The sequence below is a fragment of the Procambarus clarkii genome, chromosome 91 (assembly GCF_040958095.1).
Source record: "Procambarus clarkii isolate CNS0578487 chromosome 91, FALCON_Pclarkii_2.0, whole genome shotgun sequence".
Taxonomy (NCBI): Eukaryota; Metazoa; Arthropoda; class Malacostraca; order Decapoda; family Cambaridae; genus Procambarus; species Procambarus clarkii.
The window spans coordinates 8,027,426-8,042,425 of record NC_091240.1 but is presented as its reverse complement, the minus strand read 5'-3'; the positions used below and the strand labels follow the sequence as shown (position 1 = coordinate 8,042,425).

Genomic DNA, 15,000 nt, shown 5'->3' with positions numbered 1-15,000 from the left:
ACAGAGAGAGAGACACAGACAGAGACACAGAGAGACACAGAGAGACAGAGAGAGACACAGAGAGACACAGAGAGACACAAAGAGGGGCAGAGAGAGAGGGAGAGAGAGAGAGAGAGAGAGAGAGAGAGAGAGAGAGAGAGAGAGAGAGAGAGAGAGAGAGAGAGAGAGAGAGAGAGAGAACAAGCTATGGGAAGAGGAGACTCCTGGTAAGGAACAGACTGGTTGACAGGCAAGCAATCACAATAGGTTGACGGACAGATAGACAGCCAGACACCCAGACAGACAGACAGGCAAAGAGACAGAGCTAGGAACCACACCACTTCTAAAGGTTTACAACTACAAATATGATACTGAAATGTACTGACTTTGAATTGGGAATGAAGTGAAACTGATGATTGAAAGGAAAAAAAACAAATATGAATAGAAGAAATAAAATGAAAGATGAGAAGGAGGAAGTCACAAGTGAAATAGAAAGGAAGGAAGTCACAAGTGAAGGGGAATGAAAGGAATGAAGTCAAGAGTGAATGAAAGGGGATGGAGAAAGAAGTAGGACGAGAAGGAAGGAAATATTCAGAGCTCACAGGGACAGTTCACCCTATATGGGACACAACTCCTCTAATCAAAACAAGTAGAAACACATCTGGATAATTGATATCATTCCCTGATATCATCTGGATAACATGATATCATTTGATATCAATTGATATCATCAACACTTTCGCAGAATAATAGTTCAAAATAATATTCTGCAAGCTAATATTGCGGTATATACAAAAGCCCCAATACCTTTTATAGGTTCTATGATAAATAGGCCTTCACAACCTACGTGAGACCAGCACTTAACAATGCAGCCCCCGGACTGAAATCTCAACCTAAAATACCACACAAAATAAAATTGGATAAATTTTAGATTAAATGACAGAAGACTCGTCCCAGAACTGAGGGGGGGAGGGGAACTCAGTCTTACAACTTCGGAGGAAAAAAGATGCAAGAAAGACATGAGAACGACATACAAGGTACTGACGATTACACTGAGCGGGCTATAGTGGTAGCCGTGTTCACGGACCAATTCCCTCAACGCTCCACGTTTGACAATAATAGTTATGAACAGATTAGCTCGTCTGGAAGAGAGGAAGAGACAGAGAGAGAGAGGAGGAGGACGAAGAGGAGGAGGAAAGAGACAGAATAGAAAATGAGACATGAGAAAAAAGGAGATAAGCGAGAGGGAAATAAACTACGAGAGATGTATAGAGCGAAAAAGGAGGCGATGGAGTATGAGGTGTCGGAAGGGAAATGGAACAGACAGAAGGGAGGGAGGGAGGAGAGAGGAAGGAGATGGGAGGGAGACGAGGGAGAGGAGGGGAAAGGCTATTAAGAGCCATGATTCCCTCAGGGGTCTATGTCAGAGGGGCTGTAGCCCAGCTCAGATTGCTTCAGCGATTATCATGGTTTGAGACGGAGGGGGGGAGGGGTGAGAAGGGAGGGGAAGGGAAGAAAGAGGGAGAGAGGGGGAGGGGTAAGAAAGAGGGAGGGGGGGAATGAGGGAGGGAAAAATTGGAGGAAGAGAGAAATTACCAAGGAAAATTATAAGAGGGGTGAGAATGAAGGAGGGGGAAATTAAGAAATTGCTGGAGGGAGGGAGGGTAAAGAGGGAGAGAGGAGGGAAGGGGAAGAGAGGTGAAAGGAAGAACAAAGCAAGATTGAGAAAGTCAGAAGAAAATGAGAAGAACGAACGTAAACAAGAACATAAATTGTGTCTTTATAAACACAAATATAATGAAACAGGATCAGTAGTGTAAAATATATGTACATACATTCATACAAAAATACAACAGTATAGGGTTCCAAGGTAAGACAAATACAATGCCTACAGCCACTAATACACACGAAGTTTCAGGCACACAATTAAGAGAGTCAAACCTTAACATCATAGGCCTACGACTTTTCAATCTCCTATCAATAAATATAAGAAATGTCGATAGAACAACGGAGGAAGTTTTCGAGAGTGAACAGGGGACAAGTTTGTGTTTATAGAGTTTCCGGATCAACCAGACTGTGATGGCTGTATAGAGCCTTCGGGGCTCTAAGGCCAGACAGCCTCATAGACTAGTAAATGAAGCTGCCATCTCCCACAACCTTTGCCAAATTCACACAGACTCAAAAGTCTCAAAGAGTCTTTCACAGCTATATTCAACCACAGCTTCCTACCATGTATATCAGCCCGCAGCATCCTGTTGTATCATCCACAGTGCACCACAGCATCCACCACAGCATCACCGTTTGTCATTCCACCACAGCACCCAAGTGAAGTCTCACACCAGATGCACTGGGAGTCCACAGATGTCACACTAGCCACACACAGGCTCCGGCCGGGCGAGGTTCAGACAATAGTGTTATTATGTCCTGTGGACGCTCACTCGCTGGTCTGTAGAGACTAGTAAATCTTGCTGAGGGTGCTGGCCCAGAGGTCATAAGGGGTCACAGCCAACCAGGTCACGGCACGCTGTTGGTTGTTGGGCTGTAAACGAGGGAGGAAACGAGATAAATCGTTGGCTCGGTGTTTATGTTTGCGTGTGTGTGTGTGTACTGCTGTGTGTGGATGTGTGTGTGTGTGTGTGTGTGTGTGTGTGTGTGTGTGTGTGTGTGTGTGTGTGTGTGTGTGTGTGTGTGTGTGTGTGTGTGTACACTCAGACCCTGGAGACGCAATGTGTGGGACTACATAAAGAGCAATTAAAGGTGGAAAGATTGAAAGATATCAAGAAAGATATCATGATATCAAGATATCATAATATCAAGATATCATGATATCAAGAGCTGATATACGGGAGAATATTAAGAGCAATGAGAGATGCTGACAAGAGTGTCAAGGGAGTCAATCTCACTCATGGGGAGTGAGATATCTCATGGAAGAGAGATATCTCGTGGAAGAGAGATATCAGGCCAGCATACGAACTGAGAGAGAGTCATGGGGGTGTGTGAACGAACGGTACGCAACCACTTTGACCGTCGGGGATCGAACGCCGGCCTGCAAGAAACGCGGTAATCGAATCATCGTTATAGCAGATATGAATAATGAAGTGGGTGTGGTTCAGGGGGAACGATATGATACGGTCGTAAGGTCTAACCAACGCTGGACGATGATTGGTTAGCACTGACCAACCAGCAAGGTTCTAGTAAACTCATATATTCTGACCAGTGGACCATTCACAATGGGTGTTGAGATCATTGGACAGAAACGGGGGTTCGAACGAACGTCCTGGGTAACCCCAGACACACACCTTGAACCCGTGGACCACTACAAGCTTATGGGGCTATAAGTCGTGTGTCTGGGAATACCCGGGATGTTTGTTCGATCCTCGTCCTGTTCCAATAATTTATCTGATTATATTTATAATATATATGTATATATATTATATGTATAGTATATATTATATATATATATATATATATATATATATATATATATATATATATATATATATATATATATATATATATATATATATATATGGCCTTGTATATGACTGGTGTTGATCTGTGGTGGTGCCTAAGGCATGTCACCCACCATAAGACCTACTGCAATGTCATCTGTTATTTCTGCTTCATCTTAATATAAGTTTAGCTCATTCCCGTCGTTACACAAGTGGCATAAACTCATTCAAATGAATTATAAGATTCCTGCTAATTGTTTAATACACCTCTTGGGTGTTGTGTAGACACGTGGGCTTAATTTTTCCTTACGAATATCCTTAAAATACTTCCTTAAAACCTCCTTAAAGTTGTATCACTTTTAAGGCCCAATACTTGACATTTATTTTCCCCAACTACTTTATTTACTTCCCACCTGACAATGGAAATAGTTTGAGAGATATATTAGTAATATGTTTTTAGTATACTTCGCTATACCCAAAATGATCTAATAGGTTTTAGTTCCTCATTTGGCTGCTCCTCTGGTGATGGGAATTGATTAATAATTCATAATTCATCAATTATGGCATAATTAATTGACATATCAGGATCATGTCTTAGTGCTGTCACGAGATGCGTATACCCGTACTCATCTCAATCTTCCTCTCACCTGAGACGCATCTAAGTGTACTCCTCTGAGAGGCGCATGCCATTATCCCTCATCCCCTTGAGGAGCGGAGGCCAGTAATGTGAGATGATATAACATGATACGATGTATTCTGATGTATCCCTTTGAGGTGTGTATGCGTATATGTGTGTGTGTGTGTGTGTGTGTGTGTGTGTGTGTGTGTGTGTGTGTGTGTGTGTGTTTATGTATGCGTATATGTGTGTGTGTGTTGAGGGCTTTGAGCTGGAGCCACTGAGCTTGACTTGTCAGTCAGGCGAGCCTAACGAGATGAATGTCTTCGATGGAGTTATGTAAGCTATCCTCCTGAAATGGTAAGCTCTTACGGTACACACAGGTATCACAATAGCCTGATGCATCAAATGAATAAATCCACAAGGGCCTGGGATCATCCCAGACGTAAGTTCGAACCCTCATCACGGCCCTTGTCGATTTTTTCTTACGGTAATTCTTGGGTCGAGAGTACCAAGGGAGCTCCAATAGTTCACTTTTTGTACTGTTACTTTTATAATGTCTGGGAAAATAAAATCACGCTGAAAAAACTAATTTAAATATTCCTAGGCCTAGTATATAGCTCTATATATGTATTAGCTTGTGTCTAATATTACTAATATGTGTCTAATATGTCTAGTATTAGCTTCTCCCAGGATTGCTAGGGGAGGTCAGGTTAGGTTAGGTTAGGTTAGGTTAGGTTAGGTTAGGTTAGGTTAGGTTAGGTTAGGTTAGGTTAGGGCTTATATTTATGTTACTAATAAAATTTTAACAAAGTTTCCAGTTTGTTCAAATTCAGTACTACAAAAGTCTACTTTCTAGTGGTCCATCACGACATATTGGTACTTTCTAGTGGTCCATCACGACATATTGGTACTTTCTAGTGGTCCATCACGACATATTGGTACTTTCTGGTGGTCCATCATGACATATTGGTACTTTCTAGTGGTCCATCATGACATATTGGTACTTTCTGGTGGTCCATCACGACATATTGGTACTTTCTGGTGGTCCATCACGACATATTGGTACTTTCTGGTGGTCCATCACGACATATTGGTACTTTCTGGTGGTCCATCATGACATATTGGTATTTTCTGGTGGTCTATCACGACATATTGGTACTTTCTGGTGGTCCATCATGACATATTGGTACTTTCTAGTGGTCCATCACGACATATTGGTACTTTCTGGTGGTCTATCATGACATATTGGTACTTTCTGGTGGTCTATCATGACATATTGGTACTTTCTGGTGGTCCATCATGACATATTGGTACTTTCTAGTGGTCCATCGAGACATATTGGTATTTTCTGGTGGTCCATCACGACATATTGGTACTTTCTGGTGGTCCATCACGACATATTGGTACTTTCTGGTGGTCCATCACGACATATTGGTACTTTCTGGTGGTCCATCACGACATATTGGTACTTTCTGGTGGTCCATCACGACATATTGGTACTTTCCACCGCATCGCTACTATAAGTACTTTCATTTTAAGAGGCTGGGCAGGACAAAGAGCGGTGTGAGGTAGTCAACAGGAGCCATTAGCATAGGTTGCATTCACCTGGGCTGTAGGAGATTCTAACCGCTGACCCCTCCGGCTCTGAGGCCGAAGCTCTATCAACCGAGCTATTGAGTAGTCTTAAAAAGGAAAGAGCTAAATAAAGAATTATTTAGCATAGGTTCGAATCCTGCTCACGGCTCCTACTGATTTTCTCATTGATACGTAACGTTAAGGTAAGATTCCCTTGTGCCTCCCAAGACTAATGTATAGCGGACCGCACACTAATGATATATTAGTCTGTCCTCCTAACCTACCAGAGGACCCAAAACAGAAAACGGGACAGTATGTCAATTTGGCGAAGCCATTTTCTACTACAACGATTTTTTTTTAGGCTGTTGAGTATGCGTCAAAATACAACGTTTTATATATTTGTGATCCAACGGGTTGTTGGATCACGTATATCGACTTGGGCCCAGATTCACGAAGCAGTTACTCAAGCATTTACGAACCTATACATCTTTTCTCAATATTTGGCGATTTTGTTTACAATTAATAAACAGTTAATGAGCTCCGAAGCCCCAGGAGGCTGTTTATAACAATAACAACAGCTGATTGGCAAGTTTTCACGCTCGTAATCTGTTAAATAAATGTAACCAAAGCCGTCAAAAATTGAGGAAAGATGTACACGTTCGCAAGTACATGCGTAACTGCGTCGTGCATCTGGACGTTGGTCTTCTGAGATGCGCGCCGCCATGCGCCAAGACAGCGCTCCCACTCGCTTCACCCGTTCCATAATTTTTGTTTATCTCTCCCTCAGGTTCGTGGTCCGCGGGTTGACGCCCGGGCAAGACTACGTGGTCTACATCTCCGCCCACACCTCCTACGGCAACAGCCCCTTCCGCCTCGTCGAAGCTTTCACCTTCAAGACAGCTGAGAACCGTATGCGTGAGTTCCCTAAAACAGGTGTTGGGCGGGTGTGTGTGTGTGTGTGTGTGTGTAATTACCTAAGTGTAGTTACAGGATGAGAGCTACGCTCGTGGTGTCCCGTCTTCCCAGCACTCTTTGTCATATAACGCTTTGAAACTACTGACGGTCTTGGCCTCCACCACCTTCTCCCCTAACTTGTTCCAACCGTCTACCACTCTGTTTGTGTGTGTGTGTGTGTGTGAGGGGCAGGTGTAGACGGGTGTGGAATTAACATGTGTGTGGGGGGGTGTATATACGCCATATATATACTCAACTTCTCGGTGTATATACATTGAGAGTTTATTTTAGCCTTGAGGTAGATTGAGGACTGAAGTGTATATATAGGCTGGGTGGTGAGTGAGTGAGTGTGACCCTTCAAGAGGTGAGTAGAGAGGCACAAGAGGTGAGTAGACAAGCAGAAAAGGTGAGTAAAGAGCCACAAGAGGTGAGTAAAGAGGCACAAGAGGTGAGTAGACAAGCGGAAAAGGTGAGTAAAGAGCCACAAGAGGTGAGTAAAGAGCCACAAGAGGTGAGTAAAGAGCCACAAGAGGTGAGTAAAGAAGCACAAGGGTGTGTGTTAATGGTAATAGGAGAGAACTTAAAGATAAAGACAAAATAGGGGAAAATAAAAGAAAATGGAGAGTGAAAACCCCTAGCAAGTTGTGGAGGAGAAGAACTGGGGCTAGAGAAGGAGGAGCAGCAGGAGGAGCAGCAGAAGGAGCAGCAGGAGGAGCAGCAGCAGGAGGAGCAGCAGCAGGAGGAGCAGCAGGAGAAGGAAGAAGGAAGGTGATTGGAAGGAAGCGGAGCGGAGATTGGGTGTCGGTGGGGTGATGGAGGACGTATTGGTCTCCCTCTTCTTCACTACATGACGGAAGGGAGAGGAGGAGGAGGAGGGAGAGGAGGAGGAGGAAGAGGAAAAGGAGGAAGAGGAGGAGGAAGAGGAGGCGAGATACTTATCTCGACTGCCTAATAGTGACTACCTACTAGTGATTAGCTAACTGTGACTAGGGCGGAAAGTGAGGCCTGTCTCAACATGTCCCGTCAAGGAGACTGTCCTTGTCTACCTCGTGCTATAATCCCCCGTCATTATCATGTATGTAGTGATCATGTCCCCCTTGGTCTCTTCTCATTTCAGGCTGTGAGATTGTTTCCTAAGCCTCGTAGCTTAACCCACCCTCTCTTCTGCCACTATTCTTGTTACACACACCTCTCCTCTTCCATTTTTTTTCGTGTTGTGCTTCTACGACGGTGCTGCATAATCCAGTATCGGTCTGACATAGGTTGTATACTGTGCCTGAAAAGCACCCTTATTCATTATTTTAATGCCGCGCTAATGTTTGCCGGCGTCGCATATGCCGCCAATGTCACCCGATTCGTGTGTGTCTCTGGTGGTAGAATTGGAATTATGTCTACGGTTAACTAGTGCGATGATTTCGGGGCTCAACGTCCCCGCGGCCCGGTTCTCGACAAGGCCTACTCGTTGCGAATCTTCCAAATACTCCACCCCAAAACCTCTTTTCTTTTAAATTACTATACATGGAGAGAAGGGAGTAATAGGAATAGAAGAAGAGAGCAATAAAATTAGTAAAAGAATAGCTGAGAAGGAGGAAGAGGGGGAGAGGAGAAATTGGACTGAGGAAGTAGAAAACCAAAGAATAATAAAGGAACGAGGAAGATAAATAAAGAGCAATAAAGGAGGAACAAATGAAAAAAACTAGGATAATATATGAACTCTGAGAGTAATAACATGGAATGACAGAGGCAGTGACGAACGAGGGACGAAGAATAAAATAAGATAATACAATAAAATGAATAAAAACAATAAAATAAATAAAGAGATAATACAAGGAAGAATAAAAAGAGTAAAAAAAAAATCAGAGAAAGGGAGAACTGTCAATAGAAAACGGAGCGTCCCGAAGGACTAACGCAAGGGGGGTGACGGAGGTAAAATAGAGGAGCCTGTTGGGCTTGACAGGTTTAACCTATTTGGCCGCTTTCAGGGTCTTTGTGTGCGATGCAATTGGTCTGTTTACAGTAACTTTTTATGTTCATTCTTCATTTTCATTCGTTTATTCTTCATTTTCATTCATTTATTCTTCATTTTTATTCATTTATTCTTCATTTTCATTCAATTATTCTTCATTTTCATTCATTTATTCTTCATTTTTATTCATTTATTCTTCATTTTCATTCATTTATTCTTCATTTTCATTCATTTATTCTTCATTTTCATTCATTTGTTCTTCATTTTCATTCATTTGTTCTTCATTTTCATTCATTTATTCTTCATTTTCATTCATTTATTCTTCATTTTTATTCATTTATTCTTCATTTTCATTCATTTGTTCTTCATTTTCATTCATTTGTTCTTCATTTTCATTCATTTATTCTTCATTTTCATTCATTTATTCTTCATTTTCATTCATTTGTTCTTCATTTTCATTCATTTGTTCTTCATTTTCATTCATTTATTCTTCATTTTCATTCATTTATTCTTCATTTTCATTCATTTATTCTTCATTTCCAAATTCTAAATAATTACCAACGGATGGTTTTTGTTGCATTTATTTATCCTGATTTTCTTAAATACCAAAATATTATATATTAGTGATAGATGGAGACACATATAATGTTTTACCCAGTGTCCTACATATATTTACCTCGTTTCTTATATGTGAAATAGAAAAGTTAATTACCGTCATGAAAAATTAAGCTTGAATGGTCCCCCAAGCCAATATGCAACAGAAAACTACTTTAAAAACCGTCGTGAGTTAGGTTAGTTTTACCCTTAGTGTTAAACTGTGTCGTCGCGGCAGCAGTCGTGCTCAGTACGAGAGAAGCGGCAAGTCTGGACGCCTGGTTCCTTTCTCGGTCCATCGGCCAGTGGAGCGAGGGTACGGCCGGCCGTGGGATTATGCCTGAAAGCCTCTAAGGCCGAATCCCGGCTAGAGGAGCAGCGATATTGTGTGCGGCTGGCATAGGGATGGCCAAAGACCAAAGACCAAAGACCGGCAAAGATGGTCTGAAGGAGAGAGAGAGAGAGAGACCCGTGTCGTTCCGGCCTGTCCTTTCTCAGTACGGGCGCCTCCATCCCAAATTCAGGAAATATGTAATGCAAATGTGCTGTACCGAATCGTATATTATTCCAATCGCTTTTGGGAATTGGGTTAAGGGTCGTATGATTTCCGATTCTTTTTGACAGTCGTTGTAGCCTAGTGGTGGTGAAAGTATTGGACACGCTAAGGTGTGTTGGAGCCCCCCTGGCTGTCTAGGTTCGAATCCTTCAGGGGTGAGGAGTTTTTAGTTGCATATTGACTTGGGGACCATTCAAGCTTCTTCACACACACACACACACATATATATATATATATATATATATATATATATATATATATATATATACATATATATATATATATATATATATATATATATATATATATATATATATATATATATATATATATATATATATATATATACAAATTCTAACTTGAATAATTGTTTTAACTTAGTTGTTCCATCTTATTTTCTCCTTGAGGAACAAAGGAAGTCAATTCTAAGGAAGGTTTTGCCTTCAATCATTAAATATATATTGAGTGAACTATTAATGATCAAATTGTTCAATCTCTCGTCTAATAAAGTGTCAACCCAAGATCACCCCAGTCTGAAATTTTATAAGATTACTCTGTATATTTAAAGTCTTAAAGTCCTAAAGTCTTACTGTCCCCAATGGTAATTAAAGTATAATCAACAAATTATTACTTTTTGTATATTCTAATATCACCTCAAATTTCAGTGTCATGTTTACGGTCTTGGCTCCATATTATAAAGGTCGAATTTATCCAGAACTTTTGAACTGGAATTTGGTCATCTTAATTGACAGTTCAAATTAAGCTTCATTTTTATTGTTTCAGTAACATGTTCATGTCATATATATATATATATATATATATATATATATATATATATATATATATATATATATATATATATATATATATATATATATATAAAATAGGGGTACCACCTCTTGTTACATTTGTAGGTAGGGACCCTCGGCCTCGAAGAAGACGATATGTGGCATCCGAGGCAGCCTTGTGGGCACCTGTGTACACTTAAATGTTGTACTTAAATCTTCTCCTGCCATCCTCTATTTATATATATTGTGTATTGTCATTTTATTTTATTTAAAACTTATATATATAGTTAAAGTGTGTTTGGTGGTGTTGGAGGTGTTAAGGTACCAGACGGTCCTTAGCTTTGATAGGCATTACTTACTAGATTAATGTCCCCCTCATACTTATGGGGGTGTGGCTCTGTTTAGTTCCTACACTGAACACCCACTACCCACACCTACTATACACACCCACACCGCACCCACTACCCACACCCACTACCCACACCAACTACCTACACCCACTACCCACACCACACCCACTACCCACACCACACCCACACCACACCCACTACCCACACCCACTACCCACACCAACTACCTACACCCACTACCCACCCACTACCCACACCACACCTACTATCCACCCCCACTACCCACACCACACCCACTACCCACCCCCACACCCACTACCCACCCCTCACCCACTATCCACACCAACTACCCACACCACACCCACTACCCACCCCCACACCCACTACCCACCCCAACACCCACTACCCACCCCTCACCCACTACCCACACCCACTACCCACACCACACCCACTACCCACCCCTCACCCACTACCCACACCACACCCACTACCCACACCACACGCACTACCCACACCACACCCACTACCCACACCACCCCCACACCACCCCCACACCCACACCACCGCACCTAAACTCCCTCTTCGTCTTGCTTCCAAACATGCACCAAACTACCCACATCAAAACAATCACCCATACCCTTGACACTCCCCCTCCTCTCCCCCCCCCCCCCCGCCCTCCAACCTCCCACACCGCCCCTCTCCCCAAACGTCTCCACTCCGGTGGCTTCAACTGGGGTCCCCCCCCGTCTCCACCCTCTTCAAGCAGGTAGTGAGTACTCGCCCCCGTCGCTCTCCACCATCATCATGTTCGTGGGCGGGGTGGGCGGCATCGTGGTCGTCGTCATCATCGTGGTCACCGTCCTCAGGCTTCGACTCCGCAAGTCCAGCCACAAGTGTGTGAGACTCACGGCCTCCAGCACCGTCCCTGAGATCCCCAAAGACATCCTGGGGGAGGAGCAGGTGAGAGAGAGAGAGAGAGAGAGAGAGAGAGAGAGAGAGAGAGAGAGAGAGAGAGACAGACAGACAGACAGACAGACAGACAGACAGACAGACAGACAGACAGACAGACAGACAGACAGAAGGTTGACAAATGGAATGCATTAGGAAGTGATGTGGTGGAGGCTGACTCCATACACAGTTTCAAGTGTAGATATGATAGAGCCCAATAGGCTCAGGAGTCTGTACACCTGTTGATTGACGGTTGAGAGGCGGGACCAAAGAGCCAGAGCTCAACCCCCGCAAGCACAACTAGGTGAATACAGACAGACAGACAGACAGGCAGACAGAGAGACGGTCGCCTCGAGTTGCTCAGAGATATCCTATTGGAGAACCAGGTGTGTTGTGGAATGAGATTGCGAGAGAGGAAGGAAGGGAATGGGGGACAGACAGACAGACAGATAAAGAGAAAAAGAAACAGAGAGACAAACGGACAGACAAAGAACAACACAAGACAAATGCTTACCTCATAAGACGGGGAATAATATGTAGCAAATCGTAGTACTGGTTGCAAAGTCGTTATTACAACGACCAAACTGCTTTCATTTATAATGTATCCATAGAGCTGGTGGAATGGAGCAAAGAAAACTTATCAACCAAAATTTTATTTGCACAAAGTGTTTTATCATTTTCATTTGCATAATTTTTTGGAATTAGCAGTAGAGTAGCAATTAAAATTATAACGAGTTTACATGAGCTGTGAAATAGCGTTTATTATTTTGGTAATGGTACAAAAATTATACTTTCATCTAATCCCGACACCAAAATTCTTCACTGTGTGTGGAGTTCTTCAAATAAATAAAGATATACATATACGTATATGTTATAGCATACAAGTGTTTGTAAATGACCCAAATCTATTTGTGTTAGACACAAATGGGGTTCGTTTCCATGTTTGTTGACATTCTTCTTCTTTGTGTGTGTGTGTGTATGTGTGTGTGTGTGTGTGTGTGTGTGTGTGTGTGTGTGTGTGTGTGTGTGTGTGTGTGTATGCCAAAGTAAACTTGTATGGTGTTTTAATGACATTTCATAACTGTGTTTATTAATTATTAAGTATATAATGAATTATAAATGATTTCCACAAAAAATAATTTTCTATATTTCTAAGGCATTTCAACACACACGCTCTATCTACATATCTACATACTAATATACTCTTACGTTCAGATTGGTTGACGATGAGTAAGCCACCCAAAATGTGGCACGGGCATGAATAGCCCATAAGCTCACGTTCAGTGCATGTTGTGCCCATATATACACAGCTTAGATACACTTACCTTGTGTTAGATGCACTTGTCCTTGTGTTAGATGCACTTATCTTGTGTTAGATACATTTATCCTTGTGTTAGAGGCACTTCTCTGGCAGTTGAATATGCAAATGTGTTCCCAGAATTCTGAAATCTCTTCTAATCAGGGAGCAATTATTATGTGGCTGTTACCACCAGTTCAGTGTGCTTGAATACATTCTCTTTCTAAGTTAGTCACTCATCCATTTCAGTACAGCTTCCACACTTTTGCAAGTAGGCTACTTTTTCTAATCACTCGTTAATTCTCTGGTATTTCCATTACTTTATTTGCCCACATGCTTCACAAATTGGTTATTTCCACAGTTCTAATTTATTTATTTTCACCTTCATGCTCGCTACCCTCTCACATCCATGGTAAAAAACAGGAAACATGTGTGTATATTAATGTGTATACTAATGTATATACTAGTATGTATACGAGTGTATATTCTAGGGTGTATCATGTCACGTTTTCCCCCGCTTGCCTTCCCGCCCTTTCATGCGCGCGAGTCCCAAATAATCCACTTTCACAGGCGCCGCAAAGATCCCTAAACACCTTTTTCTCTCGACCCACAGAAGAAGTCGCCCGAGGGGAAGGAAGGCTCGGCCAGCGGCAACCACTTCTCCAAGGGCTCCCAGCTAGCGGCGAAGGACGTGTCGCACACCAAGGAGAGCATCCCGCTGCAGCCCATCATCCGACAAACCACACGACCGCTGCAGCCCATCATCAAAGAAAACGGTCGGTCGGACAACGGCGGGAAGAGCTCGCAGGGACGCACGGTGCTCTTCGTGGAGCCGCCGAAGCCGCAGAGCGGCATTCTGGTGAATAAAAATGAAGTGCCGAGAACCGCATACGACGCCATGTACCAGGGCAGGAGAGGACCGCCAAAGGGCCCCAATGGGGATGTTGTGACGCATAACCTATACGTGCCCAGGGCCTCGTACTCCGATACGCTGCACGGCTTGCACGTGGGTCGTGGGGTGGATGGTATGGGCGGGTATCCAGACCCGCCCATGAGTAGGGACAGAGAACCACCCATATTAAGGGATCGTGAACCGAGCATAGTAAGGGAGCGAGATCTGCCCCTGGGGAGGTATCATAGGTCGTCCCTGGATGATCGGGGAGACCCCGGGGAGTTGTTGGATCCCCAGTTCCCCTCCGGCGCTTCCAGCACCCTGGGGAGGGAGCCCTACGGCTCCCCCCGCAGTGTCATCAGGGGCGGGGGCCCTGCTCTCGTCGCCTCCACCCCCTACGCCCGCGAGCTCACCAGGGACCTGGGACGGGACTTGCCCAGGGATCTTGGTCGAGACTTGTCTAGGGACCTGGCACGGGAACTTCCCAGGGAAAGGGACCTTCCTAGAGAAAGGGACCTTCCTAGGGAAAGGGACCTTCCTAGGGAAAGGGATCTTCCTAGTGTAAGGGACCTTCCTAGTGTTAGGGACCTTACTAGGGATAGGGACCTTCCTAGGGATAGGGACCTTCCTAGGGATAGGGACCTTCCCAGGGATAGGGATTTATTTCCCAGAGATCTGCCCAGAGAAAGAGATCTAGCCAGAGATCGGGACCTTCCCAGGGAAAGAGACCTTGTCAGGGACCTGGCCAGGGACAGAGACTCGACACGGGAGCCCCCTGGCCACATCTTCACCTTCCCTACCCGCACCGTCAGCCACGAGTACGACCCGCTCATCCCTCGCTCGCCGCCCCCTATCTCCTGCATGAAGAAGTCGCCGAGTGTGAGCGCTTCTGTGGGCCGTCCACTACGACCCTCCCCCGCGCAGACCCGAAGGAAGCGGTTACCGCTCGCTGCCGCGGCCCAGCAAGCCCCGCGGGGCCGAGGCAGAGGCGCTGCTCAAATACCGCTCGCTGGATAGACGTTTCGACCTG

The 15,000-nt window shown here is 43.9% G+C and overlaps 1 protein-coding gene across 1 annotated transcript in view; it reads left to right on the top strand.

The window, feature by feature from the left end:
• The window catches only part of LOC123773826 (uncharacterized), a gene marked incomplete in the record, with an annotated part of 172,177 nt that overhangs the window by 156,963 nt on the left and 214 nt on the right, over window positions 1-15,000 (top strand). The window contains 4 exon segments of the mRNA XM_069318872.1: window positions 6,413-6,540; window positions 11,600-11,793; window positions 13,692-14,870; window positions 14,872-15,000. The exon segment at window positions 14,872-15,000 is cut by the window's right edge and continues 214 nt beyond it. Coding sequence (XP_069174973.1) covers window positions 6,413-6,540; window positions 11,600-11,793; window positions 13,692-14,870; window positions 14,872-15,000 — 1,630 coding nt within the window.